Source organism: Aegilops tauschii, chromosome 3 (genome assembly GCF_002575655.3).
Source record: "Aegilops tauschii subsp. strangulata cultivar AL8/78 chromosome 3, Aet v6.0, whole genome shotgun sequence".
Classification (NCBI taxonomy): Eukaryota; Viridiplantae; Streptophyta; class Magnoliopsida; order Poales; family Poaceae; genus Aegilops; species Aegilops tauschii.
The window spans coordinates 356898789-356921153 of record NC_053037.3 but is presented as its reverse complement, the minus strand read 5'-3'; the positions used below and the strand labels follow the sequence as shown (position 1 = coordinate 356921153).

Below are 22365 nucleotides of genomic sequence, written 5' to 3'. Positions count from 1 at the left end.
GAGATTTGCAAAATACATACGGATCTGAATGTGGCAGATCCATTGACTAAGCCTCTTCCACGAGCAAAACATGATCAGCACCAAGACTCCATGGGTGTTAGAATCATTACAATGTAATCTAGATTATTGACTCTAGTGCAAGTGGGAGACTGAAGGAAATATGCCCTAGAGGCAATAATAAAGTTGTTATTTATATTTCCTTATATCACGATAAATGTTTATTATTCATGCTAGAATTGTATTAACCGGAAACTTGATACATGTGTCAATACATAGACAAAACACAGTGTCCCTAGTAAGCCTCTACTAGACTAGCTCGTTAATCAAAGATGGTTAAGTTTCCTAACCGTAGACATGTGTTGTCATTTGATGAACGGGATCACATCATTAGGAGAATGATGTGATGGACAAGACCCATCCATTAGCTTAGCATAATGATCATTAAGTTTTATTGCTATTGCTTTCTTCATGTCATATACATATTCCTTTGACTATGAAATTATGCAACTCCCGAATACCGGAGGAATACCTTGTGTGCTATCAAACGTCACAACTTAACTGGGTGATTATAAAGATACTCTACAGGTATCTCCGAAGGTGTTTGTAAGGGCATTTTTATCCCTTAGTTGGTTTTGGTGATTGATGATAATGCTTTTGCGGACTAATCATGTGCATCAAATATTTCAGATATATTGACTAGGCACAAGATGATTGGGTTCCCCTCGAAGGCTATAGAAGACGGCGTTTCTCTTCGTTTCTTTTCGGTGGTATTGAGTCGTAGGGAAGCCGTACTATTAAGAGGGGGTCCGCATTGGAAAGATTGGGTGGATTCATCACGTACAAATCTTCCTTTGCACCTCCTTTCCTCTAACCTTTGGAGTATCCTATGTTTTCCTTGTCTATGCAAATATTGCTCTTGCCTGCTGAACTAGGGCTTGCGGTAGTACTGCTCCTTAGAGCGGCAGTACCGCAGGACCTTGCGGTAGTACCGCCCGCTGGTGCGGTAGTACCGCAAGGGCCCACGATAGTACCGCTTCTAGTAAGCGGTAGTACCGTGGTCTCCGACTTAGTTCCGCAAGTACGCGGCAGTAAGGGCGGATGTAATTTTTTACATCCGCGCCTCGCGCGGTAGTACCGCTGCTGGCTTACGGTACTACCGCGTCGGGTTTTTGCATCGACTCCAACTCTGCGGAAGCAGCCACGGATGTAATTTTTTATATCCGTGCCTTCCCATCCTTGGACAGCCCCTGCCTTGCAATAGTACCGCAAGGGGGAGCGGTAGTACCGCGCGAGCAGTACTACCGCCCTCTGCTTTAGTGCATGTGTGGCTGTTCTGGTCTCTGCTGCGTGGGCGGTAGTACCGCGGGGCCCTGAGGTAGTACCGCGTGCCCCTGCGGTAGTACCGTGCCTCAGGTGCGGTAGTACCGCGTGCCTCTGCGGTAGTACCGCGCCTCAGGTGCGGTAGTACCGCGCTGCGCAGGCTGAGTTGGTGGATAACGGTTGGATTTGTTCTTCCACTATATAAGGGGTGTCTTCCTCCTCTAGTTGACCACCTCTTCCACCTCCAAGCTCCATTTTTGCTCCAAGCTCCCTTTTCTCCCGATCTCCTTCCCTAGCCAATCAAACTTGTTGATTCTCTAGGGATTGGTTGAGAAGGCCCCGATCTACACTTCCACCAAGAGATATTTGAATCCCCCCACTAATCCCTTGTGGATCTTGTTACTCTTGGGTGTTTGAGCACCCTAGACGGTTGAGGTCACCGCGGAGCCATAGTCCATTGTGGTGAAGCTTTGTGGTATCGTTGGGAGCCTCCAATTAAGTTGTGGAGATTGCCCCAACCTTGTTTGTAAAGGTTCGGTCGCCGCCTCCAAGGGCACCAATAGTGGAATCACGGCATCTCGCATTGTGTGAGGGCGTGAGGAGAATACGGTGGCCCTAGTGGCTTCTTGGGGAGCATTGTGCCTCCACACCGCTCCAACGGAAACGTACTTCCTCTCAAAGGGAAGGAACTTCGGTAACACATCCTCGTCTTCACCGGCTCCACTCTTGGTTATCTCGTGCCTTTACTTGTGCAAGCTTATTTGTGCTTTATCTCTTGCTTGCGTGTATGCTTATTGTTGTTGCATCATATAGGTTGCTCACCTAGTTGCATATCTAGACAACCTACTTTGATGCAAAGTTTAAATTGGTAAAGAAAAGCTAAAAATTGTTAGTTGCCTATTCACCCCCCTCTAGTCAACTATATCGATCCTTTCAGTGTTTGTTGGGTTGGCATAGATCAAGATTAGAATTTGTCACTCTGAGTATCGGAGAGGTATCTCTGGGCCCTCTTGGTAATGCACATCATGATAAGCCTTGCAAGCAATGTGACTAATGAGTTAGTTGCGGGATGATGTATTACGGAACGAGTAAAGAGACTTGCCGGTAACGAGATTGAACTAGCTATGAAGATACCGACCATCGAATCTCGGGCAAGTAACATACCGATGACAAAGGGAATAATGTATCTTGTCATTGCGGTACGACTGATAAAGATCTTCGTAGAATATGTAGGAGCCAATATGAGCATCCAGTTTCCGCTGTTGCTTATTGACCGGAGAGGTGTCTCGGTCATGTCTACATAGCTCTCGAACCCGTAGGGTCCGCACGCTTAACGTTCGATGACGATTTTGTATTATATGAGTTCTGTGATTTGGTGACCGAATGTTGTTCGGAGTCCCGGATGAGATCACGGACATGACAAGGAGTCTCGAAATGGTTGAGAGGTAAAGATTGATATATAAGACGATGGTATTCGGACACCGGAAGTGTTCCGGGGGTACCGGGTACATATCGGGTCACCGAAGGGGTTCCGGACATCCCCCGGCAACTACATGGGCCTAATGGGCCAAGAGTGGGACAGACCGGCCCCTAAGGGGCTGGTGCACCCCATGTAGGCCGAAATAAGGGGGAAGGAAAGAGGAGAAGAGAGAAAGGAAGGGGAGGGATTCGGCCTCCCCCTTCCTTCTCTCCCCCCTCCTTACTTCCCCCTCCGGGAATTATGGTAAGGGGGGGGCGAATAGGATTAGGGCCCCAAGTAGGATTCCTCCTACTTGGGCGCCCCTTTGGCTGCCCCCTCTCCCCCACCTATATATATGAAGGGGGGAAGGCGCCTAGAACACACAACAACATCTGTTAGCCGTGTGCGGCGCCTCCCTCCATAGTTTACGCCTCCAGTCATATTCACATAGTTCTTAGGCAAATCCCTGCGCGGATCACTTCACCATCACCGTCACCACACCGTCGTGCTGACGGAACTCTCCCTCGACACTTTGCTGGATCAAGAGTTCGAGGACGTCATCGAGCTGAACGTGTGCAGAACTCGGAGGTGCCGTACGTCCGGTGCTTGATCGGTCGGAACGAGAAGAAGTTTGACTACATCAACCGCGTTGTTAAACGCTTCCGTTTTGTCTACGAGGGTACGTGAACGCACTCTCCCCCTCTCATTGCTATGCATCTCCTAGATAGATCTTGCGTGAGCGTAGGAATTTTCTGAAATTGCATGCTACGTTTCCCAACAACACGCACATACACTCACCCCTATGAAGAAGCGCACACACACCCTAAACCTATGAGCACCTCCGAAAGACCGAGCCAACATATCATCTTGAAATTTATGAAGTAACCGTAGGCACCTCGTCGTCGACGGGAACTTCTCCTCCCATTGAATGTGCATCACCGGAAATTCTGAAATAAATCCAAGGAATAAATGCGAGCACCAGGATTTGAACCCTGGTGGGTGATGTCTACTATGCAACTTTATTCTTGTAGACTCATGTTGGGCCTCCAAGCGCAGAGTTTTGTAGGACAATAGCAATTTTCCCTCAAGTGGATGACCTAATGTTTATCAATCCGTGGGAGGTGTAGGATGAAGATGGTCTCTCTCAAACAACCCTGCAACCAAATAATAAAAAGTCTCTTGTGTCCCTAACACACCAAATACAATGGAAATTTGTATAGGTGCACTAGTTCGGCGAAGAGATGGTGATACAAGTGTAGTATGGATAGTATATTGATTTTTGTAATAGTAACAATAAAATAACAGCAAGGTAGCAATTGATAAAACGGAGCACAAACAGTATTGCAATGCTTGAAAATGAGGCTTAGGGTCCATACTTTCACTAGTGCAATCTCCCAACAATGTTAATATAATTGGATCATATAGCCATCCCTCAACGTGCGATGAAGAATCACTCCAAAGTTCCTATTTAGCAGAGAACATAAGAATAAATCGTTTGTAGGGTACGAAACCATCTCGCAGCTATTATTTCCGATCGATCTATTCAAGAGTTCATACGAAAATAACACCAAATAATTCAGATTCATAATACTCAATCCAACACAAATTACCTTAAAAAGTGCCACAAGATTTCTACCGGAGAAACAAAAACAAGAACGTGCATCAACCCCTATAATAACATTTTCTAAATTCACAAACAATTTTTAAAAGTTACTTGTTTTCGAAATTCATAAACAATTTTTGAATTTGTGAATAATTTTTAAAATTCATGAACTTTATTTTAATTCGTGATTTTTTTAATCATGGACATCTTTGAATTCATGATTTTTCAGAATTCATGATTTTTTTTAATTTTCGTGAACAATTTTCAAATTCGTGGGAAAAAACAGAAAAAAACCCAAACGTTTTTGAAGGACAAAAAAAAACAAAACGTCAACGTGAATGAGCAGGTGAGCGACCGCAGTCCGCAGCAGCTAGCGAGCCAGCGAGCGGGGGGATGTAGGCGGTCGCTGCATATGTCAGCGCCCGGGTCGACCGCCCGGCGAGTTATTTCGCCTACTTTGTGGTAACATTTTCTGGCCTCCAATCTTTTGCCACTCGCCTCCGCGCCAAAGAAGCAGGAAATGGTACGCCTTGCTCGACCCTACCGGTAACATAGTGCTGCTGCCTGATCGGATGAGCTGATCCCCTTCTGCTCTGTTCGCCTCCGCATATCAGCTCAGGTCCGCCGGCAATGTGTTCGGCAGAATGCTCTTAAGGCTAAAAGCAGTTTTTAAAGTTCAAGAACAGGCGCACCGGCTGTTCGACAGAATGCTCGTGAGAAACAAAGCACGCTGCTTCGCCCGGGTGAGCAAGCTGGGCTGCGGGCACAAGTTGGCGCTGTTCGCAGATAATGGAAATGACTGGAAACTAAAATGTGCGGTCGTCGAGTACAAACATATCTTATCTTTATGTCGGGTCACCACACCACACGATCCAAGTCCACAGCACAAATATTTACAGCCTGGCAAAATATTCACACCCATGGCTGAATTTGCCCTTTACACTACGCTGCCCTGCTATTGTTTGGCCGAATAAACATATTTGAGTGACTAAGATTTAAGTGTTCATAGGTTAGATAACAAAGTAGTAAGCTAGGGCGGCAGGAACTGCAACCATCATACCAACAATTATCCTGCAGGAAAAGAGGGTAATCAGTTTGTTGTCCCATTCTAATCTGCTTCTTGTTTGCATTAGGATGGTGGGAGATTAACTTACGCAGTGCTTAAAATATCTGCATGCACATTATACTCCTTCGCAAATACAAATGGCACTACTCCTTGAGGTAATGCTGCCTGCGTGGAAGCTTTAGAGGTCAGGCACAATTTTTGTCTTTGAATTTTACGCATTTATGAATTTTCACACACACAGACACATGGCTCAAGGGAAACATTGGAGAAAACCTTACCTGCACAATGGCCACCTTGAGCAAGATTCCACGCATCCCAACAGCATAGGAAGAGATCATCATCAGGGCTGGTCCTAGAAAGAACCTGATGCCTAGTGACACTAGCATCTTCTTAGTTCCGCAGGCTATAATTTTTGTTTGTAGAGCTGTGAAAAGACCTGTAACAGAAGCAATTAGAAGTTATGATTATGTAACTGGGCTTTACAGAGTTTATCTTCATATATGCTAATTTTAATTTTGCCGGTGTAATTCACACCTAGGCTGAACATTGCCATTCCCAGCCCTCCGTCTGAGAGTATCCTTATGGAGTTACTAACGATCAAGGGTAACTGTATTTGCCACCTACAAGAGATGTTATTTAGCTACATATGATAATTGCTGCATTCCAGTTTGAGAATGTAAATTCGATTCATGTAAACCCATGTTAATACCTGAAGCTAATCAGTGCCCAAATTAGACCGATCAGGCATGCGTAAATGTTCGGATTCATCACTAACTTCATCCCAATCACCAACAAAAAGCGGAAGGCCCTAGAACATCTTGCTGATACACCTTTTGACTGGCCCTCTTGGTATGTCTGTTGTGTAGCTCCTAGAGTACCTGCTTCTTCCTCATCTTTAAAAAACCAACTAGTTAAAAACTCATAAAATAAGTTAAAAACTCATGAAAGAAGTTGAAGTTACTTTCCATAAATGACACATGATAGGTTTGGAACCTTTGGCAATGGCCCATGGGATAATTCAGAAAAAAATCATCTCACTGTTTCAGGCAAATGTATATCATAGCAGATCAATCGCATTATAGAGAAGTTCTAAAGTAAAAGCCACTGTAAACCACCAGACAGTGGACAGTCGTTTTTTCTAATGAGCTGTATTACTTAAATTACTCTTTATCTTTCTGAAATGTTTAAGATCACTGGAGGTCCCCAGAAAATAACAGCAACACTAAGAATGCACTTTTCAAGAAGGAAAACAAAGAAATGAATGCCGAAAGAACACCTTGCATTCTTTATCTCGAAGAAAAACATGACTAATTTGATTGTGTACAGATGAAACGACTTCATATACTAATCCTTGACAGATTTCAGGTTCTTACCTACAATTTCAGATGATGGTGCGGCAGCTATTCCTTTGGCGGCTCGGAATTCAAGCAGAAAGAGAAGAAGTGTGTACCAAATTAGGCTCTGTAGGACAACTATCTGACTTATCAGCTTGACAGCTTCATCACCATACATTCCTTTCAGCAACGGGATACCGACAATCAGCGTATTGGGCAGTGTCGACAAAGAGAAACCTGTAATGAGCCAATCAAACTTCTCTGCGCAACATGCTCTAGATATGGCTGCAAACCCCAGCAAGGCGATCGACTTCTGTAGGATGTCTGCGAATATGAGCTTGAGGTTCATGTCGTAAGGATTGTTTGTGGAGATGACCTGGAAAGAGAGAAGAGGGATGGAGAAATTGGCCACGAACTTGTTGATCCCAGAGCACTGCTCTGGAGTGAACAACTTCCACCATTTTATGGATAGGTAGGCTAGTATCATGGCTACATACAATGGTGTTGTCGCTTCAAGAACATGGTAGATGGCTACCCAAGAGATCATAATGGATGGAGGAGCAAGAACGCTCCAAATCTCTTGCCGGGCTGAGATCTAGAGAGTTTTTGGGCGTACTGTAGCTGCCTTATATAGACCACAGACAGAAGCCAGGTTTTGTGCAAACTTTTCCATGCAGGATTTAGCTTTAGCCAGAGCCTTTGAAATTGTCCAAATTACCCATGCTGGTAAAGTCCCACTTGCACCTTTGTTACTTAACATCTGAATCAAAACTTATGTAGGACCCCTCTTTGTGAAGCATGATAACAATTGACCATGTTAGTATAGCATTGTAAAGAAGTGATATGATTACGTAGACTAAATGCTGCCTCCATCCTGATTCATGTCTTTTAACCTGCTAAAAGTGCCTTATTGTTTTCTTTATCTGCTTAACTATAATAATGGTGAAAGGGCAATCTAGGATATTTGAGAAGTATGGCCTTTTGATATTCTTCCCTTTATCTTGTTGACTAAGTGGGCCCCTAGATTTGGTCATGTTAATAACTCGATGCACCTTCTAACATTTCTAGTGGCCTTGGGTCCTGTTGAGGGACCATAAATTTTATTAAGGGGTCTAATCGTCTAACCCAGAGACGTTTTGATACTTTCCTTCAGCCTTTTTTTGTGGGAAATCTCGTTAAGGTTTTTACAGCAAAGAAACTAACTTTTCTGTAAGTTAGCTGCCTTTTTTTTCAGTCTGAACTTAGGTACCACTAGAATCAAGGCGTGTTTGATGGGTTGTGTTCCTCTTCTACAGCCAGAGCCAGTTAAGTTGTGTGTGTGTGGGGGGGGGGGGGGGGGGGGGGCGTACAGCCTGTTAACTGTGGCTCGTTAGCATGAGACACATTACACGAACATGGTAAGCAGTAAAATGACCAAGGCATGTGCCCCAACAGTTTAAAGGCAGAATAGCATTTTTTTTTTCTTGTCCTTTTGTTTTCTGGTCAGCAGAACAAGACTTTGGAAAAAGAAATGGTGTGACAACTCCAGCAAATGATACAGAAGCTTTGGCATAGCTTGTCGGTCTGGTGTTTAATTGATCATCACTTCATCAGTGTTCAGTTCATCCAGCAGCATGGTGGTCCACACTTTGCTACGAAAAGAACTATTGAACTAACTTGGATTTTTGTTTAGTTATATGCTCATTTCTTTTGGGGCTGTATGGTTTGGCTAAAAAAATGGTGATAATCCTGTTACTTGTACCTACATTTTAATTGCACCGATGCTACGCCATCATCCTACTGTTCAAAATACTATGCCGGGCGCAACGATGCTTACTTACTGAAAGCATGTTGCTTAAAAGATGAACATGTTTTCTTTTTGTCCTTCCAGGTTTTGCGGTGTCATTTCCCCAGGATTTCTTTTGCTCCAGCTTGGCGCGACGTATTATTCTTAGAAAGCTGATAGGTAGAAGGCAAGAATAAAGAAGTTAATTGAGGGAGAAGCAACGAAGGGAAGAAGTACATGTCCAGTTCACAAGATTTGCCATGCTTGTCCAATTGTAGCAAAAGGCCGGAATGAGTGCTCGGGTGAAACTTGCTTTGAGACCATGGCATTTCTCCCATAAGCAGCAACAGTGCATCTTCTTTTGCTCAAGTAAGGGCTTTTCTCTCTTTCATCAGCTGTACTCTGTTGCGGTTGGCAACCCTCGCAAGCTAGCAGCCTAGCAGGTGGGCGATCTGATGTTGATCTTGCAGGACTCAGGCTAGTTTCCTGTCCCTCCTTTTTATCTTTACCACCGATCGATCGTTTTCTCTCTTTGCATCGATCACACTCTACTCTTCAGCCAAGATGCTTTCTCTCTCTGTCGAAAGGAAAATGATTCTTGTAGAAGGAGTTCTCTCTGAACAAGAAAAGAAGAGAAGATCCTTTAGAAAAGGTATGTACAGTATGTTCATTGTTTACATTATTTGGAAAAGGCCAAGAACTGCGCTGCTTATATTATGAAACACTACGTCTTTCCATGACTCTGTTTTGCCCGTGAATTTACGCCCAATGCCGGACTACAACTGCCTATTCTAACTGTATTGTTCGAACCGGAGACTCAGTTCAGCCCATTGTACCTGTAGATTAACCCAGGGAGGACGAAAACATATTTGCAGGACAGTGTAGCGCTGGCAGTGGCAGTGCTCGACAGCCGTTGCAAGCCTGCAGGTAAGGTAGCCGTGTGCATCCTGCGCCTGATCTTTGCCGCAGGGCCCCTCCCGGAGCTAGAGTATCTATCTCCTTTGGCTTTGTACACACCCTCTGATCTTTTACCTTCTTTGCATGTCTGTGAAGTCGGTCTCTTCCAGGGCGTACAGTTTAAAGCAGGTAGGCGCATGCAGCCGGACGCTGTTTGTAACGTGAGACGCACAGGCTCCCCGGAGTCTTGTCTGATAATGCATCGGATTCCGCTGTTTTCCCGCCAAGAAAACAAACAGTGATAGACTGATGATCGTAGGCCGACCAAGTGCGTCGTGAAGACACATGCGTTGCTCCGAGGTTGTCTGAAATCACACGTTACATCTTAAGGCGCTCGATGGCATCTGCAGCTGCAGCTGCTGACATGGCTGGATCGTCTGGATGGGAGCTTGCGTTGGTCGCAGCATGGAGTAGCAGCTGCAGCATCCAACCGACACAGACGCATCGAGGAGGCAGCAGCAGTTTGGAGCTCTAAGAGCATCTCTGGATCCCGCAAACCGGTGTCCCGCAAAACCATTTTAAGGTCTCCCTGAAAACGGTTTGGCGGTACAGGTACCGCGTGGTCTCCGGCCACTAGTTTACGGGATCTGTTCCGCTGGAGTCCTGGCGGTACCGCAAAACCGTTTTCAGAATTTTACGCAAATTCATAATTTTGAACAATATATTCTTAATACAACAACAACATAAATAAACTTATTAATATTTTAGTATCCCCTCCGTCCGAAAATTTGCCCTTGTCCCTTAAATGGATGTATCTAGCACAAGACAAACTTTTTCAGACAAAGGGAGTATCATACAATGCAATAATCATCTTAATTACAATAAATGTTTAAATCTGACTAATTAAAACAATAATGAATGATCCGGAATGAAAATAATTGTTCAAATCACACATGAATACAATAGAATCAAATGAATAAAATGGGAGTCTACCTCCCCATACAGTTGTCACTCTGCTCAATGAGATCATCACGGACCTGGGTGTGTGTGTGGCATTATCCTCAATCTGCTGGTAGACCTCAAGAAATGCATTGATCTGATCTTTTCCTGTCAGGCTCGACATGGCTACCAATATTGTTATATAAAAACTCAAAGTTTAGTCCCTCTCATCCTCCATAATGATGTTGTGTAGAATTACACATGCAATCATGATATTTGAGAGGGATTTCTTATCCCAGAAGTGAGCTCAAACAATGGCAAACGGAGTTTGCAACAAACCAAATGCCCTCTCAATATCCTTTGGGCATGATTCCTGTGCTTGGAATTTTTTTTGTGCTTCTTGCTTTTTGGCTCACTGATAGTCTTCACAAGTTGACCATGAAGAATAAATATAATCGGCAAGATAATACCCCATGGTATAGTCATGTCCGTCGACTATGTAGTTGCAAGCCCGAGCTTCTCCACTAGAAAGTCGAGCAAAAATATGTTATCTCTCCATTACATTGATATTACTAACTGAACCCGGCAATCCAAAGAAGCAATGCCAAAACCACAAGCCATGCGAAGCCACGGCCTCGAGCGCAATCGTGGGATTACGTTTATGGCCGATGTACAGTCCGGCCAAGCCGTAGGGCAGTTTTCCACCTCCAATGCATGCAATCCACACTCCAAGCATGTTCGGTCGCCCTCTTGCTTCATTCATCGCCATCAACTTCTTTGTGTCCTTATTGAGAGCTCGGATATACTCGGGGCCCAAAACCTGGATCAAAACCTTGGCAAACACCTGCACACAGTTGAGCGTGGCATCTCTTCAATGTGAAGGTACTCATTGGTGTAGTCAGCCAGAATGCCATCTATCACTCTCATTGCCGCTGATATTTTTTGGTATGAACTAAACCTAAGCAAACCGATGATAACCCACAAGTATAGGGGATCGCGACAGTCTTCGAGGGTACTATTTCACCCAAATTTATTGATTCGACACAAGGGGAGCCAAAGAATATTTATGAGTATTAGCAGTTGAGTTTGTTAAGGAGTATCAGTATTGGTCTAGGAGTCCTTATTAGTCTATGTTTAGTTTCCTTGCACCTCAAGTCATGTGTAATATATATATGCTCCTTGGGCCTTCAATAAAGATAAGTTGCTTTCCTAACAAGGTATTAGAGCTTAGGTTATTTTTTTCGGGCGCTGCAACTCGCCCTCCCGATCTAATCTCGCGTCGCCGCCTTCCGCCTCCGGCTGATCGACGCTGCTTCTGTTTGTTCACGCACACCTCGATCTTCAGGGCGCAGCGGCTTATCAACGTCTCCCCGGTATACGTCCCCGCAGAGCTACTACCTGCCTCTGTTCCCGTGTTGGATCGATCTGATCCTGTGCTTGATCCAGATCTGGTTTGGTGTAACGCCCACGATGCGGCTATATCTCCCACGTGTCGAGGCACGACTTAGAGGCATAACCGCATTGTAGGTATTGTCGCAAGAAGGGTCATCTTCACACAATCCCATGTAATGAACAAGAATGGGATAACGAGAGTTGGCTTACAATCGCCACTTCACACCATACATAAATAAATTGATACATCATCCAAAGTCCACACATAGACCGACTACGGTCAAATCCAAATGAAAAATAAGATAACCCCAAATGCTAGATGCCCGATCGTCCCAACTAGGCTCCACTACTGATCATCAGGAAACGAAACATAGTAACGACCACGTTCCTCGTCGAACTCCCACTTGAGCTTGGTTGCGTCACCTGCACTGGTATCGTCGGCACCTGCAACTGTTTTGGTAGAATCTGTGAGTCACGAGGACTCAGCAATCTCACACCCGTGAGATCAAGACTATTTAAGCTTGTAGGAAAGGATGGGGTAATGAGGTGGAGCTGCAGCAAGCACTAAGCATATGGTGGCTAACATACGCAAATGAGAGCGAGAAGAGAAGCAACGCAATGGTCGCGAAGCTAGAAATGATCAGGAAGCGATCCTGAAACTACTTACGTTCATTCATAACTCAAACCGTGTTCACTTCCCGGACTCTGCCGAAAAGAGACCATCACGGCTACACACACGGTTGATGTATTTTAATTTAGTCAAGTGACAAGTTCTCTACAACCGGACATTAACAAATTCCTATCTGCCTCATAACCGCGGGCACGGCTTTCGAAAGATAATACCCTGCAGGGGTGTCCCAACTTAGCCCATTATAAGCTCTCACGGTCAACGAAGGATAAACCTTCTCCCAGGAAGACCCGATCAGTCTCGGAATCCCGGTTTACAAGACATTTCGACAATGGTAAAACAAGACCAGCAAAGTGATGAGGACATGACTACCTTGGATACGACCAAAAATATTGCATACGTGCATATTTGTCAGGTGATTTCTAGTGCAAACTATTCAATAATCTATTTATGCTATCCAGAACAAAAATACTTCACACACTTTTGTGTTTTGTCTAATTGCAGGTGTATGGGATATTTGTACAATCCACATATGAATATAGGGGAAAAGGAGAAGTTTAGGTTCTGTTCAAAAAGTCCTCTCACGTCACTTTTGGGCCAAGAGAAGATAGAGTCCAAGTCTCTCACGTTCTGGATTCAGATTTGGACTGCACAGACATACCTGACTCAAAACGCCAACAACTTTTTCATACGGACTCCGAATTGGGTGATTCTTTTTTTGTTGGAAAGTAGATTTCGTCCTCTTTCCAACCTAATTGGATTCACCTTTAAATTCGTCCGGAGCGTTGAGATATGGACGAAACAATCTGACGCTGCAGCAGAATCCGAGTCAAACAACAAGTTCAAAGGTGTTGCATCACCTCCACTTGGGCCCATGAACCTTGTACGACCTAGGGTTGGTTTTAGGCTGCCTTGGGACGTCCTCCCACCTCCTTGGCCGCCACCCCTTGCTCCTATATAAGTAGATCCATCTAGTAGCTTTTTCCTTGGGATTTGTTTAGTTAAAAGTTAGCCATTGCAACTTCGTGTACTTCGTTTGTGTCCAACAACCAGACCAAGACCGCTTACGGATCCCCACCTTTATCAATACTTCATCTATATTCGCAATATTCAGATTGCATTATCATATTCTTGCTTGTTCTTCGATTGCGTGCAGGAATAGACCTTCGTGGTCAGGTTGATCGTGCTCCGGCGTGGTCAATAACCTCTCGCAGTTGGTTTAGCGATTGCTAAGGCGCAACGTCGTGCACGTTTGTAGTCGGATCGTCAAAGTCGACTCCACCAAATCGATAGTTATCATCTCATCGAAAGATTGGGACACCCTCGCCTCTATCAAGTGGTATCAGTTTTCAGGTTGCTCGGTGAGAATTTCCAGTTTCCCCTAGATTAGATTTATTTTCTTACCTATTGTCCAAGAAAAAGCCACAAAAAATTTAGATCTATTCATCCTTTTGTCCAAGCCAGTCCGAGCCTTTGCAATTTTCTATTCATTGTTTGCATTATTGAATTATCGGTTGCATCGTCGTGTCGAGTTGCTGGTCTTAGTGTTTAGTTCGTTTAGAGTTTCGAGTTCTGTTCACATTAGTCACATCACCGCTGCATCGTTATCCTTTCCGCTGTCCACCACCCCATCCATCAATTTGCACCACGTGCTACCCATTGTTCATTGTCACAATCATAGTTAAGGTCGTTCACATCTTCGTTGATCCAATCTGCATCTTATCTAGTTTGTTTTGGAAAGAGGGAGAGCGAAAAAAAGATAGAGAAAAGAAAAGAGAAAAAAAAGTAAAAAAAAAGTCAGAGAAAAAAAAGAAAAAAAGTGTGAGGAAAAAAAAGAGAGAAGAAAAAAAAACAAAATTCGGATCTATCTAGACTCAATCTCGTAGTTGAATTCGGATTGGAATCTGTTTTGTGCACTGTTCAGTAAAACAGGCATAACTTCCTCATACGAAGTCCGTTTTGGCTCCGCGAGTACTCAAATGAAAGCTAGCGACGAGCCACATGTAAATAGTTGCAGAGACAAGTTCAATATTTGACACCTCAAAATCGTCTTCTAAATAGGTCTTTTTGCCCTCCGAAGTTCGCGGACACAGCTTATTCCAGTTTTTCAAGCCAGTTTCAGAATTCTTTGACTCCTCATATCAACTCGGAATTGAGTGATTCTTTTTGCATTGGAAAGCTTGAGTTAGTAGCATTCTTTGAAAAAAATTATCAGAAAATTGGCTCAAACTTTTCAAGAGGAAAGTTGGAGAGAGAGTTGTTGTATATCCTGCTTGGCAGTTGTTTTTCATTATTATCTTTACTGCCGTTGTGATCTTCACTTATATCTTGCTGTCCAGAGCTACTTAGTATCCTTCATTGATGCTAGTTGTGCTACGCCGTGACCTCATTAGTGTTCTAGGCTCGCGTCTCTAGTCCGGTCTAGCCTAGGACCAGCACAGTACCGTCGTTGAGCGTTTATTCACCATTGCATCTCTGAATTGATTATTGCTCATATTTTGCTACCATATATAGCCAACCCAGCTCCACATATTTCTGCACCGTGTATACGTACGTTCCCCTGGCAATCGCTTTACACAACCTTCAGAGTTATTTGACACCGCTGGTTGCCTGTCACTACCTGCTGCTTGGTAAGAACTTGTAAGATATTGATATTTGCTTTACTGTGAGCACTTTACAACCACATCCTAGTAGTTCATAGGAACATTATTCTCGAATTTTGTTTCTTGTTTCTACTAATCATGACAGGTTCCGGAGATAGACGTTCTTGGACGATGGACACATCTTCACCATCACGAGAGTTGGGACAACACACACAAGCACATGGTCAGGTTATCTCTTTACCGTCATTTGAGGGTAGATTTAATCCTGCTATTTATCTAGCTTGGGAGCTTGAAGTAGAACACGTTTTTAGTCACCATGACTTTTCTGAACTTGAGCGAGTACGAGCTGCCACTAGAGCATTTACTGGTTTTGCTTCTGTTTGGTGGAGTGTGCATTGTAAGAAAAACTTTGATAACCAACCCACAACTTGGAAAGATTTGAAAGATGTAATGAGACAACAATTTTCCCCTCCTTACTATCGTCGTGAATTGCTTCGCAAATTTGAACAATTTAAACAAGGCAACAACATTGTTCATGCTTACTACCAAGAGTTCAAATCTTATATGCATCATTGTGACATAGAAGAATCTGAGGATGATACAATGAATAGATTTTTTGGTGGTTTGAACCATGATATTCAGGCACGATTTCAGTATATTCCTCGTTGCATTACTGGTATGTATGTTCGTGCTTGTACCTTTGAGAGACAGTTACAGGAGGATGCATTGGATGACTACAACAACTACTATTCTAGTTCATGCTCACCACCACCGCTTGGTTCCTCCACCGTTGCACCTACTAGAGCAGCCACACCTCAGATTGTGAGCGCGACATCATCTCAAGAGTATGGTACATTGCCATCATCCGTACCTACATCAGCTACATCTTTGCGACAAGGTAACTATAAAGGTATTGATGATATAACTTCACATGAGAATGATGCATGCCTAGTTAACTTGAATACATCATGTGTTGAGTTACCTATTGATTTGAGCGCATCACCTATTTTAGAGAATCATGTTACTGTCATGAATGCGTCATGTGGTCAAACATCTGAAATACCAACAATTTTGAGTGGACCTAATGAATTAACTGTTGATGCAAAAGAACCAATGTTTAATCATTTTGATATGACCTCTAATCTTGGTGATGATTCTGTGTCAAATGACTTATTGCATGTTTGCTTATTTAAGCATGTTGTAGCATGTAAATTTGATGCAAGTAAGGTTTATTCACCAATGTTGGGATGGTTTAATGATGAATATTGTCGATCTTTTCATATGAATAAGAGCTTCACTTATATGTGCAAACTGAGTTGCAATACTTTCATGCCTTCTACTTCTTGTAATAATATTTTGGCTTTATATTTTATTAACCATGAAAGTTACTCATGTATACATGTGTCATATGTGCAAAATCCACGTGAAGTAAAAATGGATGACATATACATATACAACATGTACACCTTGTCTCTTTTGTTAGCCACATTTCAGATTAAGCAACGCCGAGGACGGCTTTATTTTCAAGAAGGGGAGGATGATGAGGACATGACTACCTTGGATACGACCAAAAATATTGCATACATGCATATTTGTCAGGTGATTTCTAGTGCAAACTATTCAATAATCTATTTATGTTATCCAGAACAAAAATACTTCACACACTTTTGTGTTTTGTCTAATTGCAGGTGTATGGGATATTTGTACAATCCACATATGAAGATAGGGGAAAAGGAGAAGTTTAGGTTCTGTTCAAAAAGTCATCTCACGTCACTTGGGCCCATGAGCCTTGTACGACCTAGGGTTGGTTTTAGGCTGCCTTGGGACGTCCTCCCACCTCCTTGGCCGCCACCCCTTGCTCCTATATAAGTAGATCCATCTAGTAGCTTTTTCCTTGGGATTTGTTTAGTTAAAAGTTAGCCATTGAAACTTCGTGTACTTCGTTTGTGTCCAACAACCAGACCAAGACCGCTTACGGATCCCCACCTTTATCAATACTTCATCTATATTCGCAATATTCAGATTGCATTATCATATTCTTGCTTGTTCTTCGATTGCGTGCAGGAATAGACCTTCGTGGTCAGGTTGATCGTGCTCCGGCGTGGTCAATAACCTCTCGAAGTTGGTTTAGCGATTGCTAAGGCGCAACGTCGTGCATGTTTGTAGTCGGATCGTCAAAGTCGACTCCACCAAATCGATAGTTATCATCTCATCGAAAGATCGGGACACCCTCGCCTCTATCACAAAGCCGCTCGAATGTGCCGACAAATCCCGATAGGAGCTGCACATATCTCGTTCTCAGGGCACACCGGATGAGCAGTCCGTACAACTAAAACCAGGCCTCAAGTTTCCCCGAGGTGCCGCTGCAAATGGCTCTAGTTTGGACCAGCACTCAGAGGAACACTGGCCCGGGGGTTTAAATAAAGATGACCCTCGGGCTCGCGAAAACCCAAGGGAAAAAGGCTTAGGTAGGCAAATGTAAAACCAAGGTTGGGCCTTCTGGAGGAGTTTTATTCAAGACGAACTGTCAAGGGGGTCCCATAAATCACCCAACCGCGTAAGGAACGCAAACTCAAGGAACATAACACCGGTATGACGGAAACTAGGGCGGCAAGAGTGGAACAAAACACCAGGCATAAGGCCGAGCCTTCCACCCTTTACCAAATATATAGATGCATTAATTAAATAAGAGATGTTGTGATATCCCAAAATATCCATGTTCCAACATGGAACCAACTTCAACTTCACCTGCAACTAGCAACGCTATAAGAAGGGCTGAGCAAAAACGGTAACTTAGCCAAACAACGGTTTGCTAGGAAAAGATGGTTAGAGGCTTGGCATGGCATTATGGGAGGCATGATATAGCAAGTGGTAGGTAGCGCAGCATAGCAATAGAGCGAACAACTAGCAAAGCAAAGATAGAAGTGATTTCGAGGGTATGGTCATCTTGCCTGCAAGGTTCTCAGAGTTGTCGAAAGCTTGATCCTCGTAAGCGTACTCAACAGGTTCCTCGTTCACGAACTCGTCTCCCGGCTCTACCCACAGCAAGAACACAAGCAATGGAACCACAATCAATCACGGGAAATGCACAAGCAACACGATGCAATACTTGCATGATATGCGAGATGTGATATGCGATGCATATGCGTGCTCCGGAAGAAAAAGGATGAACAAGGCATCAACTTGGCAAACCAGGTATGCCACTGGAAAGATGAGATGATTTCGGTCGAAATCGATATAAAGATCACCGGAAACGGATGCACGGTTTGCAAATGGCAAGCAAAACAAGAATGACATAATTCTGTAATTAACAGCATGATAGCAACTAGAATACATCAAGTAACTATGCTACAGCATCCCAACATAGTAACAAAGCATATGGCAGTGATCTAAAAGAGATGGTTGACAAAAGATGAACACTGAGCTACGGCTAGATCACCCAATAACAGGTTAAAACAAGCATGGAAAAAGTGCAACAGATATCAGCTTCACAGACTTAGTGAAAATACTGAACATGGCTGAAACAGCATCAGGTAGCAATGTTCAGAGCAAGCAATCAACATGCTACAGGAACTTATCATAGCAAAACAAGGAATGGCATGAATCTACGAAAAGCATATCACAAAAGTCCCTTAATGACCATGAGCCAAAAAGGATCAGAAGATATGATGGCCCTCATGTAAACATAGCAAGTTTTGTTAACAGGTTTCAGACTTAGCAGAAAACAGAGTATTGCATTAACAGAATTATGAAGGCATCTTTGTGAGCTCGATGCACTCATCACAAGGCAATGCATAACAAAACAAGCATACCTATAGCAAGATGGCATGTTTATGAAGCTAACCATGGCAATAACAAGTTCATAGCATGTATGGATCAACTACAACAACCTTGGCAAAATTGAATATCATGTTAACATTCTGCCAGGAACATTTTACAGCAAAAGTAGAGCAAGATTGAGACATGCTAGGGCACTCCATAATTTCAAACAGGGGCACGGATATATAGAGCACAACTATATCTAAAAAACATCCTTATTGAACATACCCAAAAGAAGCATGGATCTCACTGTAGCCACATGGATACATGGCAACAAAATAACAGCAGGTAAAGGACTTAGCAAAATCCTGAGTCCCTGAAAACAGAAACATCACGAAGCCTTGTTTGCATGCTTGTGCTAGTCACCATATAGATCACAAAAATACATGGCATACACCTCTGTAAAGATGGAATGGCATATATCAAAACACCTGTAGAGCTCATGCCCATAAGATTCACACATCAAATGCAACAAAAATAACAAAACATCAAGTTCTGATAAATAACAGCAGTAAACATCATATTTCACTTTTGCACCAGAGATTTGGGCATCAAGATGAACTCAAACGAGCATGGCACAATGGAACAAAATGAAGAGCATCTCGTGATGAACATTTCCGTACATCACACGCATGAAATGGAGCAGTACGCAAGGAGATATGATGCGATGAACAAAGCCACATAATATGAGCAAATCGGGACTTAGCAGAAAAACGAGGGGAGGGGAAAGTTAACCTCGTTTCCAGATCTAGGCTTCGTCGGCGCGGACGTCGAGGTTCATCGGAGGAGTGGCCGGAGAAGTCACAGGAGTTGAGGGGGGAGATGGGGCAGGCCGGAGGAGGCGGCACCGGCGGCGGGGTCGCCGGAGCTTGACGCGGGGCGGGCTCACGCGCGACCTGGCGGCGGACGGAGATGGGCTCGGGGGGCCCGATTCGGGCTCGCCGGGCCGCGCGGTGGAGGGTGGCCGGGGTGCTGATGTGGGCGGCGGCGCGGGTTCGTCCGGCGCGGGACGGACGCGTCCGGCGGCGGAGAGGGGAAGGGGTTAGGGTTTCGTGTGCGCGAAAAATCCGGGGGATCACTTATTTATAGGTAGAGGGAGCTAGGAGACTCCAAATGGAGTGCGGTTTTCACCCACACGATCGTGATCGAACGACCGAGAGCATGGAGGGGGCTTAGCTGGGTTATTGGGCTGTTTTGGAGGGGTGTTGTCCTGCACACTCAAAAGGCCTTTGCGGTTACCCGGTTAACCGTTGGAGCGTCAAACGACCTCCAAATGGAACGAAACTTGACAGGTGGTCTACCGGTGGTGTACCAAGGCCACTTGGCAAGACTCGGTCCATTCCGAGAGCGTTTAACACCCGCTCACGAAAAGAGACAAGAGGGGGTGCGCCGGTGCATGTGGGAGTGTCGGATTGCAAAACGGACAACGGGGAAAATGCTCGGATGCATGAGACGAACACGTATGCAAATGAGATGCGCATGATAACATGATATGAGATGCATGACATGAACAAAATGCAAAACGAAAGGCAAAAACCCAACCACAGAGGGAATATCATAACACATAGTCGAAAATGGCAAGAGTTGGAGTTACAAATATGGAAAGTTACATCCGGGGTGTTACAACACTCCACCACTACGAGAGGATCTCGTCCCGAGATCTAGGACCGAAAGAACTCCGGATATTCGGAATGGAGGTGGTCCTCGCGTTCCCAGGTGGCTTCTCGGTCGGAATTGTGCGACCACTTCACTTTCAGGAATTTGATTGACTTGTTGCGAGTCTTGCGCTCAGTTTCTTCAAGAATAGCAACGGGGTGCTCATGATAAGACAGATCTTCTTGGAGGTCAATCTCTTCGAAGTTGATGGTGCGCTCAGGAGTCTTGAAGCACTTGCGAAGCTGTGACACGTGGAACACATCGTGCACGTTCGCGAAGTTGGAGGGAAGCTCAAGTTGATAGGCGAGGTCGCCTCTTTTGCCAATGATCTTGAAAGGACCCACGTATCTAGGGGCAAGCTTCCCTTTGATACCGAAGCGGCGAGTGCCTTTCATTGGAGAGACGCGGAGGTAGACATGGTCTCCGATCTCGAAAGCCAAGTCACGGTGCTTGCTATCATAGTAACTCTTCTGGCGCGATTGCGCGGCTTTGAGATTTTCATGGATGACTTTACACATTTCTTCAGCCTCTGTGATTAAGTCATTGTCAAGAAGTTGGCGTTCACCAGTCTCTGACCAATTGAGAGGAGTACGGCACTTTCTGCCATATAGAATCTCGAATGGGGCCTTGCCCGAACTCGCTTGGAAGCTGTTGTTGTAGGAGAACTCGGCATATGGAAGGCAATCTTCCCACTTCATGCCAAAAGAAATGACACAAGCCCTGAGCATATCTTCAAGGATTTGATTGACTCGCTCGACTTGGCCACTAGTTTGAGGATGGAAAGCTGTGCTGAAGCGAATGTTGGTGCCCATGGCCTTCTGGAAGGAGTCCCAGAACTTAGAAGTGAAGATGCTTCCACGATCTGAAGAAATCAATTTTGGAATGCCGTGCAAGGAGAGAATCCTGGAGGTGTATAGCTCTGCCAACTGAGCTGCTGTGATAGATTCTTTGATTGGAAGGAAATGAGCCACTTTAGTAAGCTTGTCGATGACAACGAAGATAGCATCATTTCCGCGCTTGGACTTTGGAAATCCAGTCACGAAGTCCATTTCGATATGATCAAACTTCCATTCTGGAATAGCAAGAGGTTGGAGGAGACCAGCTGGTCGTTGGTGTTCTGCTTTCACCCTTCGACAGACATCACATTCGTTCACGAATTGAGCGATTTCTCGCTTCATTCGAGTCCACCAATACGACTGCTTGAGGTCATGGTACATCTTCGTACTTCCAGGATGAATGGAAAGAAGAGAATTGTGCGCCTCGTTCATAATGACTTTCCTTAGATCACCTTTAGGAACCACAATCCGGTCCTCGAAGAATAAAGTGTCTCTGTCATCAATGCGATAGCACTTGTATTTGGAAAGACCCTTGTCAATACCACGTTTCACCTTCTTCACCATGGTATCCAGGAGTTGTGCCTCACGAATTTGATCTTCCAAAGTAGGAGAGACTAGGAGGTTGGTAAGAAAGCCTTGAGGAACAACTTGGAGATTCAGCTTGCGGAAAGCTTCACAAAGATCCGGTTGGAATGGCTTGAGAATTAAGCTGTTGCAATAAGCCTTCCTGCTCAAAGCATCTGCAATGACGTTGGCCTTGCCTGGAGTATATTCAATACTCGGATTGTACTCTTGAATCATTTCGACCCATCGAGTTTGCCTAAGATTGAGGTTGGGCTGAGTGAAGATGTACTTGAGACTTTTGTGATCGGTGAATATGTCCACTTTTCTTCCCAACAAGAGATGTCTCCATGTTATTAATGCATGGACAACTGCCGCCAACTCAAGATCATGAGTGGGGTAGTTCTTTTCGTTGGGCTTCAACTGACGAGAGGTATAGGCCACAACTTTCTTCTCTTGCAGTAACACAGCACCGAGACCTTGAAGA

At 44.3% G+C, this 22365-nt stretch overlaps 1 protein-coding gene across 1 annotated transcript; it reads right to left on the bottom strand.

The window, feature by feature from the left end:
* Positions 1–4683: 4683 nt before the first annotated feature.
* On the bottom strand, positions 4684–7498 carry LOC109785225 (probable auxin efflux carrier component 8). Its single transcript, XM_020343833.4, has 6 exons — positions 6822–7498; positions 6158–6341; positions 5983–6068; positions 5727–5884; positions 5537–5613; positions 4684–5453 (listed from the first exon to the last, which is right to left on the bottom strand). Exons 1-6 carry the CDS (start codon positions 7327–7329, stop codon positions 5393–5395), a joined length of 1074 nt encoding a protein of 357 aa, XP_020199422.1. The 5' UTR covers positions 7330–7498; the 3' UTR covers positions 4684–5392.
* Positions 7499–22365: the final 14867 nt, after the last annotated feature.